Genomic DNA, 21,567 nt, shown 5'->3' with positions numbered 1-21,567 from the left:
CTGTGATTGGACAGCATAGGGAGAGGAAGTTGGTGCACAGCACAGCTCTCAGCTCCCAGTGCTTCTGCAGATACATAGATACACGGTTTAGGCAGGTCACTGGCAGGATCTAAAATGTATGCAAATGAGGGGCTACCATTCCCTCATCCCCCCCGGTCCTCAAGTGTCCAGTCCTGGTCTATGGAAAAGTTGGCAACCCTCGGGGGTTCCCTATTTCTCAAGAATTCAGAGCGGCTTGCTTCAGCTCAACAACTTTCACAATTGAGCCCAGGTAAAATGGCCTAGCCCAAAACCGCCCTCCTCAGCACAGGTAGAAGAACCACGGGCTTTCATAATGCACAATTGCGCATACTTTTAGCTGGCCAGGGAGAGGCGTTCCCAGAAGTGCCTTTAGGTCAGGGGAGGAAAATGGAGTATGGGCATGACATTTTTTCCCCAATCACATGCACCGCTTTATCCCTCGTGTGTGGGCACACGCACAAAAGAGGAGGTGCCAAGTGCGCACAGCACTTTTAACATGAATGGCTTACTCCGATTTTCCGAGAAAAACTTTCCGCATTGTTTCTCTTCGAAAACTAGTGTAAAACACACACAATAAAGGCACTCGCATCTCTGGGCTTTCCCAGGATCAGACTTAACAGAGTGCAGTGTCTTTGAGAAATACAGGCTGAAACGTTTACATTCGGATCTGTTAATGGGCAAAGGGAGAGCACCCTCCACGCCTTTAAAGGCAATTCAACTACAGTCCCTTATCCCAGTGGTGCAGCCATAGTGGGTTGAGCATGAGTAAAATGGCAACAGTCAGGGCTTAATTTGTAGGGGAATGGCCTGGAACGCAGTTCTGTCACCTCTTTTCAGGCTTAAGTGGCAGAGCTGCAGGCATATTCAGCTTCAGCCCCCCCTCTTCCAGGCAGCCTGCAAGGAAGAGAGTGAGCCTAGAGCACACAGAGAAGAGAACAGCCACTCTGATCCCTAATCCAGCCCGTCCCCTCTTGTGCCCCCTCCCTCCACCTTTCCTCCTGTAATGCAAGAAACACAAGGGTTGATACTGAAGCAGCCACTCACTGCAGAGCAAAGAACAGACCCCAAAAAATGGATATAGGTGCAGGTAACATTGCCAAGTGCCTAGGGCGCCAAATTCTGAAGGCATCCAAAAACTGGGACTGCCCCACTGCTCTTCCATTTCTGGGGGTATCCTGTTTCATTTCCCCGCATTTTGCCTATGGGCACCAAAAATTTAAAAGCAGCCCTGTCTGAATCAGCACAAGTTTGAAACTTGTGAGCAGGAGTGCCAATTGTCAAAGCTTCAGCACTGGCCTTGATGAATAGCACTGCTGCTCACAACTTTCAGACTTGTGATAATTCAACCCCCCTTTTGTGTCCATTACTAAGGACTTCATTTCTGGCAAAACAACTCAGAATGGCATTCTGCCACCTTTTTTTTCTGGGACCCGAGGAAGCGAGCAGAACCGGCAGTATATATCAGTGGTGGCTCCCCTGAGGGAACAGAACAGACCCAGTGGTTGTATGGATCATTTATGGGACCCCTGAGACAAGGGCAGCCACATGACTTTGTGTGTGTGTGTGTGAGAGAGTTCACATTGGCCCTAGCCCCGCCCATCTCACCCCCTCCAAAGTTCCACTTCCTTTTTGTCTACAAATTAAGCCCTGGCAACACTGATGATAATAAAAATACTGATATTAGTCACAGCAGAGAATGAAGTCATGTTCAGTTGTTGTTGTTGCTGCAAAAATTCAGGGGGACCCTCATTTTGTTCGGGTGAAACAGGAGAGAATATTGTCCCTTTTAGAGTCAAACAAACGCAGATGACAGAATTTAGTCTTATGCCCTTCACCTCTGACCCTGCTGAAATGTAGGCACTTCAGTAGCGGAGATGAAAATGGAGGCTGCAGTCCCTGTGCCTGTGAAGTCCCCTTCTCCCGGAGCCTCCCCCCCCCCCCCGGGGACGCTGTGATCTGTGCCACACTCAGTAAGTCAGCAAGCCTGCGTTCCAGCCAAGCGTCACCTGTCCAGGTGAGGTGTGACAGCTCCATTCTGAAGTGACAGCCAGCCTTGAATGTCAGCACCTTAACTCACTCCTTTCTCTTTCGTCTCCCATTGTAGAGAAATAGCACTTCAGTCATTGTGCTGATGATTTTTGTGGTTGTATTGCATTACCCCCCACCCCCCCACCCTCACCCCAATTCGTCTTCCTCGGAGCACCTGAGGGGATGGGCAGGGGAAGATTTCTTGTCCCAGATTAAGTGAGCCTGAGCATTTCTGGCTATCAAGTGAAACGCTGATCTTCAAATCTAATGGGCCTGGGAACAGACAGGAGATTTTGGGGACCAGATAATAGGATCTAGGAGCTTTATCCCTTGTATCATTCTGTCCGTTTCTTCCCCTCCTTATCCCCCTACAGAATGCATGGCAGCGGGCTTGCAGCAAGAGGCACTATTCTATTATTTGTTCTGTCCCGAATGTTCATTTGCGCTGTCAGAGAAGTGGGTTAAAAGCTGAACCTCTCTTCTAAAGTCATTAGCAGGCATCAAGATCTTGCAGGGCAAGAAACCCCATATCAGGAAGAGGTGTGAGTGGACGGACGGTTCATCTCCAGCTTTCTCTAAAGCTACAACCACTAATGAGAAGCCCTATCAGACACATAAAGAAAAGGGAACACGCAGTGCTGGCAGGTCCTGAATGATCAGGGGGAAACTGCCCAGCCCAAGAAGCAGCCCTATGTCTACTTGTGCAAAGCTGGACAAATAACGGGCCTGGCAGTCTAGAGCAGGGAGCAGTCAGCAGACGGGGAAGGCTAGCAGCCTTTTAGGTTTCCTTTCCTTCACAGGATGTCTTGAGGTTTCCAGATGGTAAGGGGCTGTTCTCATTGCTGTGCTTTGAGATTCTGCTACTTATATTTTTCTCTCAAGGGTCCCTTATGATTTTGTGTGTATGTTTGCACTCAAGGCAGCATTTGCAGAAAATATATCTCAGCTTGCTAAATTAATTGTTTTGATGCAAAAGGTGAGCTGTAATGCAGTGGAACGCTGGTGTCTATTCAGGAATTTAGTACGTACAGGGGAGCAGGGAAGTCACCTGAGTGCAGTTGTGGCCTGGAAATGCACAGTAAAGTGGTGACAGCTTGCATGGTATTGCGTTGGTTCACCACATCACCAGTTTTACACTGTGCGCACTTAAGAACTGCAATAAAATGTAGGTATGTTTTGTTTTGTTTTTTTTTTTTAAATGCTAATTATTTGAAACCGTTGTCAACCCTTGAGGGAGTTTACTAAATTTAGCAGCTACAAACAAATACAGCTGTCACTTTTTGTCATTCTTAAAATAATGATCCAATGCAGTAATTTTTTTTAAAGCAATAATGGGGCAGATTCCTGTTTCTTTTTAAAATGCTGAACTGAGAAATATTTTTATTCAGCCATTTACTCAAACCCCCCCCCCAAAAAAAACAAAACATGATATTCAATTCGGGATGAAACATTGCATTTAGATTTTTTGGCTGCCACGGAAACATGCAGACTGTCCAGATCCTCCTGCCGCAGATATAATGTGTGTAGGTGCCTGGTGTCCACTTACATTAACTTGCACTGCCTTCAGTGTTGTGCAAAGATGACAGCACATCTGCCTTATCAGAATGGGGAGACATTGGCATCCAGAAGGCACATCGCATGGGCAAAATTAACAACCAGGTTTTAAAGAGAAGATCTAAAGCTTTTTCCTCTTTTTTTTTTTCTTTTCATGTCCATGTGCAAGCTGGTTGTATGAGATGGTGCTTTCTTTGTGTGTGTGTTTGTGTGTGTGTGTGTGTGTTTCAATGATGTGAGCATGCATTCTGGGAAGTCCGAGCATCTCCTTGAGCTCCTGTTTGCCGAAACAGTACTGGCCACTGTCCTTGTGTTTTTCATTTGAGAGCAGGATGCTCCTAATAAAACCAGTGCCTGCCTTTACAGCATTTTGTTAAGCTAGGGAAAAGCCCTTGGGGGATAGGGGAGGAGAAAGGGAGAAGGCAGAGGGGGGTGGTTAGAGGTGAGAAGGAGTAAAGAGGGGTTGTTTTGCATCAAAGAAAAGAAGAAGCAGTTGTGGTTGAGAGTCTTCCTTTGATAGGATGCAGAAGAATGCCATTGATCTTCGGAAACAATTCTCAAGGAATTTTCGCTGAGGACAAGCAGGATGATAGTCCTCACACATGAGCGACATCATCAGATGGAGCCCTGATATGGAAAACTTATGTCAAAGTTTCTAGAACTTTGACTAGGCACACTAAGCATTCCCAGCATGCCCTAGACCACACATCCTCACGGGGTCCCTCTTCAGTCTCTTCATTTTCACGGAGCTATAAGTCTCGCGGTGTGATTGAGCGCACTTTGGCTGTTTTTAGCCTTGTGGAAAACTTCTTTTTTCACTTTTTTTTGTGTTTTTTTAGTCTTAATTTCGTTGCCGAGTCCCTCTCATCTGTGCCTTCCTGTAGTGTCACTAATCAGGGTTTTCGGTGTTTCTGGTAAGTTTCTTTTTGCGATCAATTCCCCCTGTGGCGGCAGTGCCTCGGTGCCCACCGACCATCAATGCCTGCTGCCATTGCTTTCACTTTGTGGCCCTTTTGTTTCGTCCCGTCATGGCCACGTCCAGTTTTCGCCGATGCTCCGAGTGCCTGAGGACCATGTCTATCACTGATCCTCATGAGGTATGTATTCTCTGCCTGGGGGCATCACATAATGTCTGGGGTTGCCGCATATGCACCCAGATTACCACAAAGGGACGTCGGGGCAAGATGGATTAGCCCTTCGTGTAGAGGAAGTGTGAGCCATTGGCATCGGCGGCATCAGCATCGATGGACCTTGGAGCCATACCGATGGGCACCACGCCATCAACATTGGCGGGACTGTCGTTTCCGTCAGTACTGTTGGCGGATAGGGGCCCTGGAGACTGACCGCTGATGATCTCCTCTGGGCCAAGGATGCCAGATTCATCATCTTCGGCCTTGGCATTGGGGAAAGACGGTCGAGTATCAAGGTAAGCCTGAGAAACATCAGCACCTGTCCCCGTTGATGCATGGTGCCGGGTGTGGGGATCCACCAGCTTTTGCCGCAATACGCCCAAAGCAACCCTGCAGCAAGGAGGGCCCAACTTCTATCGATGCCAGGGGTCTGCGATGGTCTCCACTGGTCCCGGTGCCAGTCACTGATCCACCTCAAGGTTCGAAGAAGCTCTGGCCACCCCTCCTTCTTCCAGTTGGTGTTTGTATTGGCAATGTTTGAGGAGGCGTTGGAGTGTCAAGTCCAGCTAACGGTGGATCAGACACTGCAAGGCATCAGGCCTGTGGCACTGACAGCACCGGAGCCAATGATGCCCCTCATCTTACCATTGCTGGAGAGGCTCAATATGCTCATCAATGCATTACTGACCCAGCTGGTGCTGGTTCCTGGGATGGTACTAGTGCCCGGCAGGGCACAGAGGCCTCCCCCTACTGATACTGTGGACATTGCTGGTTCCTTCAACGAGAAAGCTCCATCGAGGCCAGCATAGACTCTGAGGCCTGTAGCCCCCTGTCCAGTTCTACCGGTGCCTGCACATCTGGATGAAGGCTGAGGACCTAGGGCCCCATCCCCTGGGAGGATGATTGGAAGGAGTCTGCCTCTGAGGATTCTAATGGTCTCCTGTCAGAATCTTCTATTCCAGATGAGTGAAGGAAGTCCTTGCCTGAGGACTTGACCTTCGCAGGGTTTTTGAGATGGCATCAAGAGTCTCTGCAGTGGGAATCAACACCCGCAGAATGGCATGGCTGCAGACCTCAGATCTCTGACCAGAGTTACAGGAATGACTCACTGATGTGCCATGTACTGGAGCGAATATTTTCGGAGATAGAGTGAGGGATGTTGTGGCCCAATTCCGAGACCACCATGAAACCTGCCAACAACTCTTCTCCAATATTCCGGACCCGTCCTCCTCATCCAGGAGACTGTCGAGACTGCCTCCTTGCTCCCATCAACACCATCAGGGCTCCCTTGGCTGTCCCAGGCAGCAGAGAGCTCCCAAGCCTCAGGCAGCAATTCAGTCAACTCTGGGGATGGGGATTTGACTGGGCCACAGGGAGCGTAACCCAGTCACCTGTACCCAAGGCGATAGACCCTCCGGTTGGGGGCAGGCTGCAGTTCTTTGTGAACCAGAGGCCCAATGTAACTTCAGACCAGTGGGTTCTGTTCATCATCCACCAGGGATACCAATTGAATCTAGCCCTCCGTGCCCATATTGGTGGACCATAGCGCATCAAGAGGTACTTCTAACAGAGCTCTCCTCCCTCTTAATGGCCAGAGCGGTTGAACCTGTAACACCAGGGCAAAGAGGGTGGGGATTCTACTCCAGGTACTTCCTGATTCCAAAGAGAACAGGAGGACTCCATCCCATCCTAGACCTAAGGGCCTTGAACAAGTTTCTAAAAAAGGAAAAGTTAAAGATGGTTTCCCTGGACACCATGATCCCCCTTTTGCAAAAAAGGGCCTGGCTATGCTCCATTGACCTAAAAGACTCATACAACCATATCAAAATCTTCCCTGGTCACAGAAAGTATCTCCGATTCGTGGTGGGCACTTCCAATCCCGGATATTGCCATTCGGGCTGATGTCCACCCCATGGTGTTCACAAAATGTCTGTCCATGGTGACAGCGAAACTCCGCAGACTGGGAGTGCATGCCTTCCCGTACCTAGTTGATTGGCTGATCAAGAGCACATCTCAGGCAGGGGCTGTCAGATCCATACGCTTGACCATTCGGGTGTTGTAGTCACTAGGGTTTGCTTTCAACTACCCAAAGTCCCATCTCAGCTCGTCACCTTAGTTGGACTTCATAGGAGCCCTGCTAGACACCAAGGCCTTTCTGCCTCAGCAGAAGGCCATTGCCTTGACAACCATCATGGCAGAGGTTCAACAGAGCCAGCAGGTGTCATTCTGGCACATGTTGCGGTTGTTTTGCCATATGGCCTCAACCGTCCATGTCACTGCCTTGGTATGTTTACACACACCCAGAGCCCGATAGATCCTTAGGTCACAGTGGCGCCAGGCCACTCAGAGCATCTAGCATTGAAACTGAGTCACCCTCTCTCTCCAGGACTCATTGTCCCGGTGCCAGGTACTTTCCAATCTGTAATGGGATTTCTTTTAGAAATCTCCCTACTCAAATTGTGCAAACCACGGATGCATCTACCCTGGGGTGGGGAGCTCATGTAGAGGGGCTCAGCACCCAGGGTCCGTGTCTGCTCAGGAACATTCTTGTCAAATCAACTTCCTGGAGCTTAGGGTGATCAGGTACGTGCTATGGGCTTTCAGATTTCAACTATTCAACAAAGTTTTCCTGACCAACAACTAGGTAGCCTTGTGGTATGTCAACAAGCAGGGAGGCACAGGATCATGCCTCCTGTGTCAGGAAGCGGTCCAGATCTGGTCATGGGCCCTGTCCCATGGGATGGTGCTCAGGGCCATGTACCTGGCCAAGATGGAGAACATGGTAGCGGACAGGCTGAGTCGAGCCTTCAGACTCCATGAGTGGTACGTGGACCAGGGATTAGTGCATTGGATGTTCTGCCTCTGGGAGAGCCTGAACGTAGATCTGATGCATCCCCCTGCAAAAGGTTCTTCTCCCTGTTCAGGTCATATGGCAAACCAGCTTCAGATGCCCTTGCCCATCATTGGGGCAAGGGTCTTCTGAATGCATATCCTCTGATTCCCTTAGTGGCAAAGACTCTCGTAGCTTCGTGAGGACAGAGGGACTATGATCCTCAAAGCCCCTCATTGGCCAAGATAGGTCTGGTTTCCACTCCTACGGTTGTTGTGCATTTGGAAACCAATCAGTCAGGGGACTTCCCCAGATCTCATCATGCAAGATCAGGGTAGTCTGTGGCATCCCAACCTCCAGGCCCTTTTGCTCACAGCCTGGATGTTGAGAGATTAATCCTGCAGCTGCTTGGCCTTTCAAAGGATGTGTCTCGGGTCCTGGTGGCTTGTAGAAAACCTTCCACTAGAAATTCGTATGGACTGAAGTGGAGGAGAGTTTCTGTGTGGTGTGAGCAGATCAGTTCTCTTGCCCCACACAAAAACTGCTTGATTACCTTCTACACCTATCAGAGGCTGGCTTTAAAACCAACTCCGTTAAAGTTCATCTTAGTGCAAATGGCGCATACAGCACGGTGTACATGGTACGCCCATTTCTGTACAGCCTATAGTTCATTTCATGCAGGGCCTGCTTCAATTGAAGCCTCCCCTAAGGCCGCCTTCTGTGTCTTGGGACCTCAGCGTGGTATTAGCTCAGTTGATGAAAACTCCTTTTGAGCTGCTGCACATCTGTGACCTGACGTACCTGACCTGGAAGGTCATTTTTTTAGTGGTGGTCACTTCAGTGCACAGGCTCAGCAACCTTAGTAACGTATCCACCATAAACTAAGTTTTATCATGACAGGGTGGTCTTGCGTACGCACCCTAAGTTCCTGCCTAAGGTGGTGATGGATTTCTATCTTAACCAGTCAATCGGCTTTCCAATATTCTTCCCCAAGGCCTCATTCGCCCCAAGACGAACAAGCACTGCTCAGTCTGGACCGTAAGCAAGCCTTAGCCTTCTATCTGGAGCGAATAGAAGCCCATAGACAGTCCACCCAATTTTTTGTTTCTTTTGATAAGAACAGGTTGGGTATTGCCATTGCCAAACAGACAATATCCAATTAGCTAGCAGATTGCATCTCCTTCTGTTAAACCCAGGTGGGGCTGCATCTTGAGGGTCATGTCAAGGCTTATTCTGTCAGAGCCATGGCAGCGTCGGTGGCCGACTTGCTAGCAGTTCCCGTGGAGAAGATCTGCAAGGCTGCAACTTGGAGTTCTCTCCACACATTCACATCTCATTATTGTCTGGATAGGGATGGCCTACGTGACAGTAGGTTTGGACAATCTGTCCTTCAGAACCTGTTTGAGGTGTAGAACCCAACTCTCCCAACCTAGGGCCTGTTGTTTGTGTTCAAGCTGTACTCCTCAGTTACAGCCCGGTGTTGTTATGCCAGTTGGCACCCGGGTAGGTGTCTGTTGGCCCCCTTTTTGTGCTGGGGGGGCAGCTTGTAGCTAGGGATTCACCCATGTGTGACGACTACCATTTTGCTTGCCCTTGGAGAAAGCAGAGTTGCTTACCTGTAACAGGTGTTTTTTGAGAGACCCCGCATGGATGCATGGCATTGGGCATGCTTAGTGTTCCTAGTCAAAGTTCTAGAAACTTTGACATAAGTTTTCCGCATTGGGGCTCCAACTGATGATGTCACCCATGTGTGAGGACTAACATACTGCTGTCCTCGGAGAACACCTGTTACAGGTAAGCAATTCTGCTTTACACAGTGTCTGAAAATTCTGGCCCCAGTTATCTTTAGGTTTCTGTGGGAATAGTCGGTTTTATCATAACAGGGAAAAATCACCATTATTTTCTCTTTATTTTCATCAGTTCTAAATTAAAGGAAAAAAAAAGAAAGAAAGACTAGTTTGAGGATAAAAAAATAACTCTGACCTGGTAAAATGCTGCACATTGTTTAAAGCTGTCCACAGCACCACAAGAGGTCAAAGGCAATTTTACATTTTTTGTTAGCAGTAGTAAGACATTATTTATAAATAATGCCCTCTGTGTCATGTATCATATTTCAAAAGTACTGACAGTAGGCCAGAAGATCGCTGTCTGAGTCCAGGCCTGGACTTGCAATCAGCCAGCACTGAGGGACACTGTGGATGCAGAATCCATAGCCCCTGGTGAAGACAGGAGCCTGGCTGTGGCTTCATGGCGACACCTGATGGCCAGCCAAGGTAGCATTTGCACTCGGCTCCAAAGGGAACCATAGTCTTTGCTCTTGGCCAAGGACAGTTGTTGCGATGGACAGGCTGGAAGCTGTTCACTTTGGTGGAGGGCAGATGGGGGGGAAGAAACAGAAACTCAAGTATGATGGTGCACAGCACTTTAAAAACAGTATCGAAGCCCAGAAGCCCCGTAGAGAGCAGTAAGAAACAAACAGGGGTCAAATAAGAAAATGGATTTTGGCTTTAATATTTGCAGTAAAATACTTACCTTTTACTCTGTTAATTAAAGAGTTTTGAAACTGTTTTTAAGATTCTGCTCTGTAGTTCCTGTAAGCCCTTGGGAGCAGACATGTTCAGAACAGTGGCACAAATTACCATATGAGAAAGAAATCTGATTGGTTCATGCAATAAATGTGATGTCATGTGGGACATTGCCCCTCCCCTCCATAGGTACTAAATGGATCAATGAGTCTGTAGGATGCTCTTATTAACTTGGCTGCTTCCAAACATTCAGGCCTATCCTGTAAAGTGCGGCCGCGTTTACCCTGCTCCTAAGCCGTTTTTAACTTCGTTTTCGGCCGCGTTAGCCCTTCCTGTGATCCCGAATCCCCTTTAACCTACTCCTACCGCGTCCTAAATTCCCTGGGCAACCCCTTCCGCCCGCGGCATGTATATTGCATGCAAACGAGCGAATTAGCGCGATATTGCATGCAAACGAGCGAATTAGCTATTCACCTGCAATCCCGTAACCCGCGCCCCGACTATCGCTACCTTTCCCTGCCGTTTTGTCGCGCGTTTAACCTGGAAACTTACCGCCTACCCTGACCCAGGCGGTAGAGGCATGGGTAAGGGTAGGTGGAAAGCTTTCCCCCAGCCCCCGCTCGCCTGCCCCGGCCGCGATCATGGGTGCCGGTCTCCGTGGCAGCCCCAGTCCTCTCCCCTGCTCCCGAAGCCAAAAAAAAAAAAAGCGTAAAAAACGTTGCAGCCCCCCTCCGATGTCCGGACTGGGGCTGCCACGGAGACTGCAACGGCAAAGCGACATTTCAGTGTCCCCCCTCCTCTCGGAGCAGGGCGCGAAAAGCCGCCTTGCTCCGGGAGGAGGGGGGACACTGACAGCGGCGAAGCAACGACGAAGAAAGCGGCGAAGCGACTTTTCAGTGTCTCCCCTCCTCTCGGAGCAGGGCGCAAAAAGCCGCCTTGCTCCGAGAGGAGGGGGGACACTGACAGCGGCGAAGCAACGACGAAGAAAGCGGCGAAGCGACTTTTCAGTGTCCCCCCTCCTCTCGGAGCAGGGCGCGAAAAGCCGCCTTGCTCCGAGAGGAGTGGGGACACTGACAGCGGCGAAGCAACGACGAAGAAAGCGGCGAAGCGACTTTTCAGTGTCCCCCCTCCTCTCGGAGCAGGGCGCGAAAAGCCGCCTTGCTCCGGGAGGAGGGGGGACACTAGCAACGATGAAGCAACTTACTTTTCTGAAGCCATCATCAGGAACACATGCGATCGTAGCTCCTCCCGATGAAGACAAAGATGGCCGCCTGCACGGGGAAAGCGTGCAATTGGCCGCTCAAGACGTGATGTCGTGACGTCACGTCTTCAGCGGCCAATTGTACGCTTTCCCCGTGCAGGTGGCCATCTTGTTGGGAGGAGCTACGGGAGCCAGATCGTGTTCCTGCTGATGGCTGATGGCTGCAAAAAAGATAAGTTTTGCCGGCGTCCAAAAGCGACTTACTTTTGGGATCTTGACAGATCCCAAAAGTAAGTCGCTTTTGAAAAAAAACAAAATTTGCTCCCCTTTTTTTTTTTGCTTCGCCGCTGTCACCTCTTCTCCCCCCTCCCGGAGCAGGGCACGAAAGCAGCCTTGCTCCGGGAGGAGGGAGAACAGCGGTCAGGTCGGGTCCGGGTCGGGTCCGGGTCGGGTCCGGGCTGGGGGAAAGCTTCGCCGCTGTCATCTCTCTCCCCTCCTCCCGAAGCAGGCCTTGCTCTGGGAGGGGGGAGAAGCGCTGTCGGGTCAGATCAGATGGAAAAGTAAGTTGCTTCGCCACTGTCATCTCTCTCTCCACCTCCCGGAGCAAGGCCTGCTTCGGGAGGAGAGGAGAGAGATGACAGCGGCGAAGCAACTTATTTTTGCATCCGATCGGACCAGACTTCCTGGTATCTGTCATTTCAAATGACATTTGAAATGACAGATACCAGCGTGGCATGAAGCCTTAGGCCCGCGCACCCAGAATCCTGTATAGGCGCTCTATCCAGTATCCTGGGTTGCGCGGGACTAAGGCTTTTCGGACGCGGCTTACATTTACATATAATTAGGCTTCAGGATCGAGCGGTAGGTGAGCTGCACTGTGCGGGCGGTAACCGCGGGTGCCGTAGGCACTAACGCAGCTCTTCCTACCGCTCGGTACTGGATCACCCTGATTCAGGGAAATTGCAGGGCAGAAGCTTCAAAAATTACACAAATAATAAGTAAACCGTAAACACTTAAGAATTAACAGCTGGGTACGTTTGAAAATGCTGCACAGGACAGAAAAGGGTACAGCTTTCTTTTAAAGAAATCCATTTCAGACGGTGACGATTTCAAATCAAGGATTTCATGCTGTTCCATTTTACATATACAGAAGGTTTTGCTTCGTCATTCGGGTAAATCATTTCAGTTCAGACTCTTAAAATGTTAACTGTAAATGGCACACTGTCTAGAAAGTGCTTGGCCAAAAATCTGGACGTGAACCTGAATATGAATATAAATTACCCAGAGACCAAACAACTGAAACTCGCTAACACAAGAATGGTTTCACAGATAAGCACTGTGCTTTTGTGTTTCCTCCAGGGTTTTACCTGCGCTGCATACTGGAACTTGTTAGCATTGACTTTTTACCACAAAGGATCTTGTTCTCTGACGGTGTTTTCCACTCAGATCTCCCCCTCCCCAGCTTTACAGAGAAGCTCACATCCCGAGCAGTGCAGGGAGAATGCAAATCTGGAGTGCAGAGTGGAGGTTTTGTGCGCTGCAGTGAAAATGCACATTTATCACTTATGTGTGCGTATGCCACTTCTGTGAATTGAGCCCTCGGAGTAAATGTATTTTGATATCACGGCCATCTGTTCGTGACTATCACATTTGCCAGTCTAAAAAGTTGACGGTAGATAAACATGTAATTGGGTCAGATTAGATAGTTTCACCAGGTGGCAATACAATAGCGAAGTTTTCTTTTTGCTATAAGCCACTAACCAAGCTAAGAATGCAAACCTAATCTTATATGTTTGGTCGTGTTTAATTATATAACTCACGGCCTTATATTTTATTTATAGTTTACAACTGCTGCTCTTCTACAAAAGCTTTTGGTTGAGAATAGGCTCAGCAATATAAGAACATCTTAACACCCATTGTTGTTTGTTTGTTTGTTTTTTTTCATTATTAATTGAATGTGTTACTTCCACTGGTCATTCTCAACCTGTGAGTCATGGAAGGTATCCAAGGTCTCAGGATGAAGCATTGTTAGGAAACTGAAGAATACAATTCAGGACAATCAGGCTGCAGTTTTCTGGCATTCCCAAAGCTAAGAAAACAAATTGTTTGTCAGCCTCAGTTATGGCATCCTATGAAAATGTGAGCCGCGATCTTTCACAACGTACAGTTGTGGGGCGGCAGGGAGAGGGGAAGGAGGTAACACAAATATAGAAATCTGCCATGTAGGGTGACTTGGCTTTCTGGTAAGTTCCATGATTTTGTTTTGAAAACAGAAATTATTAGGGAACTGCTGCTTAATTTTCTTTTTTCAAAATTGCTTTTGGATGGCATAAGGAAAGTGTGGCAAGATTACCGTTGTAATGACTCCAAAGCAGCGAGCCACGGGGACATTTCTTTACCTGTGGATTTGATGCCTCTGTCGAGCTTGCTTCCATACTTGTTAGCACCTGACTGTACTTAGGGGAGCACCCTTGGGAATGTAACTGAGGTCAGGCTTTTTTACTCGGAAATCTTTTTGAAATGTTATCAATCCAGTCAGGGGTTCTAGGAATCTAGATCCCTGAGATAGGGATTACCCCATTTTTCCTTCTTTTTTCTTTTCCTGATCCTTTCTTCTTAGTTTCCCCCACTACCTGTCTTTACCTGTCAAACTGTCGTCTAATTTTATAATTACTCCGTTCTCAGAAGGGCGTATGCCCTGCTGGGGAGTTACCATGCTGCTGTCTTTTCATTGTGCAGAGCCATGAAATAGGAATGCCTTACATCAGGAAAGTAGTATCTCATTTGTTAAAGAAAGGGTTTGTTCTAGTTGCTATGAGCTAAGGTAGATCTATAATGAAATCAAAATGCCCTTACGGCAGGTCTTCCCAAACCTGTCCTGGGGACCCCCCAGCCTGTCGGGTTTTCGGGATATCCACAATGAATATGCATGAGATAAATTTGCATATATTGAGCCTACATGGTGTGCAAATGTATCTTATCCATATTCATTGTGGATATCCTGAAAACCCGACTGGCTAGGGGGTCCCCAGGACAGGTTTGGGAAGCCCTGCCTTCTGGGATACAGAAGGAATAAGTAAGCGAGTGATAGGATTTGCTTTTGATGAAGCATCCCTGTAGTCTACTCCAATGTTTATCACTGTTATTTGAGAACATGGTGGTTCATAGCATGTAGTGGTTTATATTTTGCATAACACTGCCTTATTTTTCTGTGTTTTAGCTTATGTTCCTGAGGAGGAGCTGAAGGCAGCAGAAACAGATGAAGATCATGTGGAAGATGACGGATTGCCTCTGGATGTCCAGGAAAGTGAGTATTTGGGAAACGAAGAAGGAGAAATCAAAGAGACTCCAAGTTACCAGAACTCCCCAGTCAGTACTGCAACTAATCACGATGCAGGTTATGGATCACCACTTAGCGAGAACAGTGATCAACTGGCTGATTTTAAAAGTACATCCTCAAAGGATGGCCAAGACAAAGAGGATCAGCAGGACACAGACAATGCTTCTTACCCACAGGACTCCCTGGCACAAATAAAAGCTGTGTATGCAAACTTGTTATCAGAGTCTTGCTGGTCCAGCTTAGCTTTAGACTTGAAGAAATCCAGTCCTGCCACCAGCAACAATGAAAACAGCGAGAACGAGAATACGAGTACCAATGCAAACACCAAAACTTACATTGCCACCAGTAACAGCAGCTGTGCCAGTACCAACACCAGCACCAGTACCAGTACCAGTAATAGTACCTGTACCAGTAACAGTAATAACAACAGTGGTGGCTCAGGTTATGACTGGCATCAGGCTGCTCTGGCTAAAACTTTGCAGCAGAACTCTTACGGACTTCTTCCAGAGCCCAGTCTGTTTAGCACAGTGCAGCTTTACCGGCAAAACAACAAACTTTATGGGTCTGTCTTCACGGGCGCTAGTAAGTTTCGCTGCAAAGACTGCAGTGCAGCTTATGACACACTGGTGGAACTCACAGTTCACATGAATGAAACTGGACACTATCGTGATGACAACAGAGATAAAGATTATGAAAGAACCAGGCAGTGGTCTAAACCCAGAAAGCGTTCTCTTATGGAAATGGAAGGCAAAGAGGATGCGCAGAAAGTGTTAAAGTGCATGTACTGTGGGCATTCATTTGAATCTTTGCAGGATCTGAGTGTCCATATGATAAAAACAAAGCATTACCAGAAAGTGCCTCTGAAGGAACCGGTACCAGCCATCACTAAACTGGTTCCTTCAACCAAAAAGCGAGCACTTCAGGACTTAGCTTCACCTTGCTCACCTGAGCCAACAGGAGGCGCTCCCATAATCTCAGCGGGAGACTCATCCAAGGATCCAAAAGCTGCCAACCCATATGTGACTCCAAATAATCGTTACGGCTATCAGAATGGTGCTAGCTACACTTGGCAGTTTGAGGCTCGGAAAGCCCAGATATTGAAATGCATGGAATGCGGCAGTTCCCATGACACGTTGCAGCAACTGACAGCTCATATGATGGTCACGGGTCATTTTTTAAAAGTGACCAACTCGGCCTCCAAGAAAGGAAAGCAGCTGGTGTTAGATGCGGTGGTGGAAGAAAAGATTCAATCTATACCTCTGCCACCAACCACCCATGCCAGGTTGCCAGCAGCCAGTATTAAGAAGCAGCCAGATTCTCCAAACGGATCTATAAATGCCGAGGAGAAGAAAGATCTCGAAAAGGAAAAAGAAACAGTTGCGGAAACAGAAAAGAAAATTAAAGAGGAGAGTGAGGACTTGACAGAAAAATTTGAGCCAACAACCTTGTATCAGTACCTCAGAGAAGAGGATTTGGACGACAGCCCTAAAGGTGGACTAGACATATTAAAGTCCCTGGAGAATACTGTCACAACAGCAATCAGCAAGGCTCAGAATGGAGCACCTTCCTGGGGAGGCTATCCCAGTATCCATGCAGCGTACCAGCTACCAGGAACAGTGAAATCCCTACAGCCCTCGGTGCAGAGCGTCCAGATGCAGCCGTCCTATGCCAGCAGTGTGAAATCGCTGTCGTCTGAGCACAATGCGCTTATTCATTCTCCTGGAAGTCTCACTCCTCCGCCTCACAAAAGCAACGTTTCTGCAATGGAGGAACTGGTAGAGAAAGTCACAGGTAAGATCAATGTAAAGAGAGAAGAAAAACTCGCCGAGAAGGAGAAAACGGCTCCAGCTAAACCAGTGTCTCCAGTTGCTAAAGAAAACAAAGACTCACCTAAATCTGAAGAGGTGAATATTAAGCAGTCAAAAAAGAATAATGACAATGAAATTCTGAAGACCAAGAAGGATAGTGCTGTGGAGGCTCATGCATCCAATGGAACAGATGCCCTCAAGACAAAAGTTACCAACGGCTGTAGTAATTTGGGAATCATCACAGAGCATTCACCTGAGCAATCTTTCATTAATCCACTGAGTGCTTTACAATCCATTATGAATTCCCACTTGGGCAAAGTTTCTAAGCCAGTAAATCCTGCTTTGGACCCTTTGGCCATGTTGTACAAAATTAGCAATAGTATGCTGGACAAACCAATCTACCCCAGCACACCGGTCAAACAGGCTGATGCCATTGATCGGTACTATTATGAAAACAGTGATCAACCCATTGATTTAACAAAGTCTAAAAACAAACCGCTGGTTTCTGGTCTGACAGATTCTGTCTCGTCTCCTCTGAGAGAAAGTGCACTGATGGATATTTCTGACATGGTTAAGAACCTTACAGGACGGTTGACCCCCAAGTCCTCAACCCCATCTACTGTATCAGAGAAGTCTGATGCTGATGGAAGCAGCTTTGAGGAAGCCTTGGACGAGCTGTCACCAATTCACAAGAGAAAGGGCAGGCAGTCCAACTGGAACCCTCAACATCTTCTTATCCTTCAGGCCCAGTTTGCTTCCAGCCTGCGGGAAACCCCTGAAGGCAAATACATTATGTCTGACTTAGGTCCACAGGAGCGGGTACACATCTCTAAGTTTACTGGTCTTTCCATGACCACAATTAGCCACTGGCTGGCCAATGTGAAGTATCAACTAAGGAGGACAGGTGGAACTAAGTTTTTAAAGAACTTAGACACGGGGCATCCTGTATTTTTCTGCAATGATTGTGCCTCTCAATTCAGGACTGCTTCAACGTATGTAAGTCATTTAGAGACACATTTAGGCTTTAGCTTAAAGGATCTTTCTAAACTGTCACTAAATCAGATTCAAGAGCAGCAGAACGTTTCAAAAGTTCTTACTAATAAGACATTGGGCTCACTTGGACTTCCTGAGGAGGACTCAGGCTCCACATTCCAGTGTAAGCTCTGCAACCGAACTTTTGCAAGCAAGCACGCAGTGAAACTGCACCTTAGTAAAACACATGGCAAGTCCCCAGAGGACCATCTGATCTATGTAACTGAGTTAGAAAAACAATAGCGTCCAGGTATGCAGGCATGTATGCAAATGACCACAGGAACATTGCACTAAACTTCTTCATAGTACTGCACTAGGCCTGAACTGAGCCTCTGAAATCAGTCTTACTTTTGTTGCTGAACTGCCTATCTGGACCTTGTTTTTTTCTTACACATATTTTGTAGTTATATTTATATGCGCTTTGTCTGATCTGTGCATGGTTTTTTTTTTTGTTGTTGTTGTGAGTCAAAGTCTGACCTTTTTATTTTCAACATCTGTTCTTGATGTTAAGCTATCTTTTGTAGAATATAGTGGGAGACACTGCTGAGAGACATTAATTTAGCCGTAAAGAAAGACACAAAGAACAATGATAAAAAAGAGCATCCCAAAATTGCAAAGTTGCCATGACAATAAAGGTCATAGAATTGAGCAGTGTCAGGTTAACTCTTTGAAGACTGCAATAGCATTTCCGTGCCTTTCCCTTATAAAAGGTGAAAGGCATTTCATTCAAATCAAGTCTGTGTCAGACGCAAAACTTATTTTAAAACAAAATATAATAAAATGCTTTTTTTTTAATGCAGAACTGGTTTGTGAAGAAAACTTGCATGCAGCTCTTGGAAGATGGAAAGCTCTTTAGTACTCATGGAATTAGAAAGCCACAAACATTAAAGTTATTTAAAAAATATCAAAAGAAAAAAAAAGTAGCAAACCAAGTTGCCACTAAATGCCCAAACCCCTTGGGATTCTGAAAAGCCACTTTTGGCGAAAAAGTATGCAAGCTGTAAAAATTAAAATAAAATAAAAAAAATAAAAAAAGCTATTCCTTTTTTTTTTTGTTCTGTAAAATTACTACAGTGTATAGTTATTTACAAATATAAGCTTTGTTATAAGCTTAACTTTCTATAGTGTGCTGCATTGGTAAATTAACAAAAAAAAAAAAATAGGGACAAATGTTGGATAAAGTTCCTTGTATATGGCCAACATCAGCTTAAAGACTGTATGTTACATATCTTACCATTTTAAAATGTTTGATTTCCTTTGTATCTTCTGGCTGTATGCTTTCTCTTTGGACTTTTTATATTGTCATTTTATATTCAATTTCGGTGTATATAATGTAAAACCACAATTTTTTTAAAATAAAATTTAGTTCCTGCAGCTTGACTTAAATAGAGAAGTGTTATCTGCTCCTGCGTCTTTCCAGATGCATGTAATAGAGGAACTATCTGACAAAAAATAAATAAATAAAAAAATACAAATAAAGCAAGCAATGCACTATGAATTATACATTTTGATGTTCTATCATTAGTATTGTACAGTACATTTTGGTTCACACAATTAAATCCACTGTTTTCTCAAGTGTAAAATAAACCCACAAGCAGTTCCTGATTTACATACATTGTCATGTCGTCATTATTTTGCCTTAGAGGTGTTATTCCAGCAATAAGGAGGTATCACTTATGCAATCAACCAAGAAAATTCTATTCAAAATCATCTATTCATGATCTGTATCCTGACATGCTTCATTCAAATCATACGCATTAACATGTTAAGAAAAAGTCACAATAGTTTTAAACAGCGACAGGCATAGAATCACTGAGGCTTTATCAATTAGTGATGGGCATTTTGTTTATAACTATAGCATATAAGGTGGATGAGGAAGCTTTGTCTTTAGCTGAACCTTTCTTTGCTGTGCACATTTCCTTGTAATCCCACAATGGCACATTCTCTGGCTTTGCACGATTCTCTCTCTGTTTTTCTTATAGCCATAAAACAACTTTAAGGACTGGGTGGCACAAAAGAGTTCATGTTAAAAGTATTTACACACCGAACTTGAACCGCAGCTATTGGGCTTTTTAAGTGTATGGATTCACCCATTTTGAGGCTGGAGCAAATAACTATTCGGGCAGACCAGCAAATAAAAATGTTTGTTATTCAGTGCTGTAGCAGAGACTGTATGGAAGGCCGAATAGGGTGAAAACTGGCACATAATGAGGCATTTTGGACCCACCCTCCTTCAAGCTACAGAATATATTAGCTGCTTCATTCCCCTCTGCATTAGCCTCTATATAGCTTATTAGATGTGCAGAGTACCCTAAAGGAAAAGTTGGGGAAACCACACTGGACATGCTTGGGTCATGATGCTAGCAGGATCTAAAGACAAGAAGTCAAAAAGCCTGCTCACAAATCTGTTTTCACAGCACCTTGTTTGATTACTCTCAGAACTACTTACTCACCCTGATTCTTTACTAGAATCGGTAGGGAAAAGTTCAGCATCATGAGGTCAATAAAGCAGAGCAGTACCAAAGTCTTGCGCCATATATTTCACCCCACTCTTAGGAGCAGCACTGTTAGAGAAATGGAGACAAGGTAAAACATATACAGGAAAATGTAGAAAAATGTGCGGATTGCCACCACACAGGCTGAGATAGTTAGGCAATCATGAAAACTAATGTGCCTGTTAGATCTCAGTCTGAGTTGAGGTTGGCACCATATCACTTGTATCTCATAAGTCAACATATTTTAGCACATATTTATGATATGCTTTGTATTGTATCTATTTGTAATTTTTATCTTGTAACTCACTTTGAGCTTTTGTGATATCAAATCTAAATAAACATAAAGAGGATCCGCCATATCCTCCACTTTTTTCTGATGCACAGTTCAAAGGACAGAAAAATTGGATGCTACAAATTCCAGAGAGATTGAGCGGGCTGCAGGGACCTCGACAGCTCAAGAACAGTAGCCATGACCACAGACAGCCCTCAGACTCTTGGGATGCTGAGGCTTCAAAGACTACCAGCAATCAACCCTGCCAAGTACAGCAAGGAGAAGAAGGCCCATAAGATCCACTTTCATCCTAGCATAATATGGATCTTGTTGGAAGACGTTGTCTCACATTTCCATAGCTTTGCGACGAGCCTTCCCGGACTGCTTGCAGTGCTAGCAAACAGCAGATTTGGAGTCAAATTCATACTGCATTTAATAGCATTAGAGTGCATTCAGGGAGGTAAAGAAACAAACACAAGTGGAGAGATGTGAGAGCACAGGTAATCTGTAAGCTGCGCAGGATAGGGGGGCATGCCAGAGGCATTGGAAGGGGCCAAAAACTGATGGTCAAAAATGCCATCTATGAGGAAAGCATCCAGAGATTGGAAGGAGCAAGCGTAATCACAGCCTGGCAAGGACAAAACCAGAGTGTACTATTCGAAAACTGTATCATCCTATATCATACTGTAATTTAGTATTACCATCAGATACCTACAGGCAAAGGTGCAAGATGACCTGTCTATAGAATCACCCCTCTCTAAATGTGGACTGAACTTTCCCCACCGCCTCCGCAACAGGACATCTCATGGTCTCCAGGGAATCTCCCAACAGATGAAAGCCGCTTTGGAGGTAAGCATTTATATATATATATATGCTTGCCTAGTTGAGCAATTTGGAGTGTCAGACACAGCTACGTGGAAGCAATTAAAGCGGCACATTACTGTGGCAAGCACAAATTGATAGACTACATTAGAATGTTACTGGACTAGATTCTGTGTAATAGATGCCTTTCTTTTCAGGTCACACTGAAGTCCAAGTTGATGAGCAACCTTTTCTGAGCTAGAGGATGCCATAGAAGACATCCGTGTGCTTGATGATGGGATTCCTTTTATTTTCTAATCACTTCCCTCAATGTCTAAACATTCCTCATCTGCTGCACAAGACATTCACCTCCTTCTACTGCCCTGATAATGGATGAGGAGGTTATAGGTATGAGTCCGTGGGAGGCCCCTTCTCCACAACACAGCCTTCAGGCTTCCTCTTTGCTTACATACATACCCTCTCCTCCTGCTTCATCCGACTCAGTTCAACTAAGTACGCAGTGCCCTAAAG

The 21,567-nt window shown here is 46.2% G+C and overlaps 1 protein-coding gene across 2 annotated transcripts in view; it reads left to right on the top strand.

Annotated features, from left to right (window-relative positions):
• Window positions 1-19,078, top strand: part of TSHZ1 (teashirt zinc finger homeobox 1) — a 163,707-nt gene extending 144,629 nt beyond the window's left edge. For both annotated transcript variants that reach the window (XM_029590858.1, XM_029590857.1), the window contains one exon: window positions 14,510-19,078. In XM_029590858.1, the coding sequence (XP_029446718.1) occupies window positions 14,510-17,712 (3,203 nt within the window). In that variant the 3' untranslated portion in view covers window positions 17,713-19,078. The remainder of the gene's footprint in view (window positions 1-14,509) is intronic.
• The last annotated feature ends 2,489 nt before the right edge of the window (window positions 19,079-21,567 follow it).

The sequence above is a fragment of the Rhinatrema bivittatum genome, chromosome 2 (assembly GCF_901001135.1).
Source record: "Rhinatrema bivittatum chromosome 2, aRhiBiv1.1, whole genome shotgun sequence".
Lineage (NCBI taxonomy): Eukaryota > Metazoa > Chordata > Amphibia > Gymnophiona > Rhinatrematidae > Rhinatrema > Rhinatrema bivittatum.
Note: the sequence above shows the minus strand (reverse complement) of the source record. Positions and strands in the feature narration are given on the sequence as shown.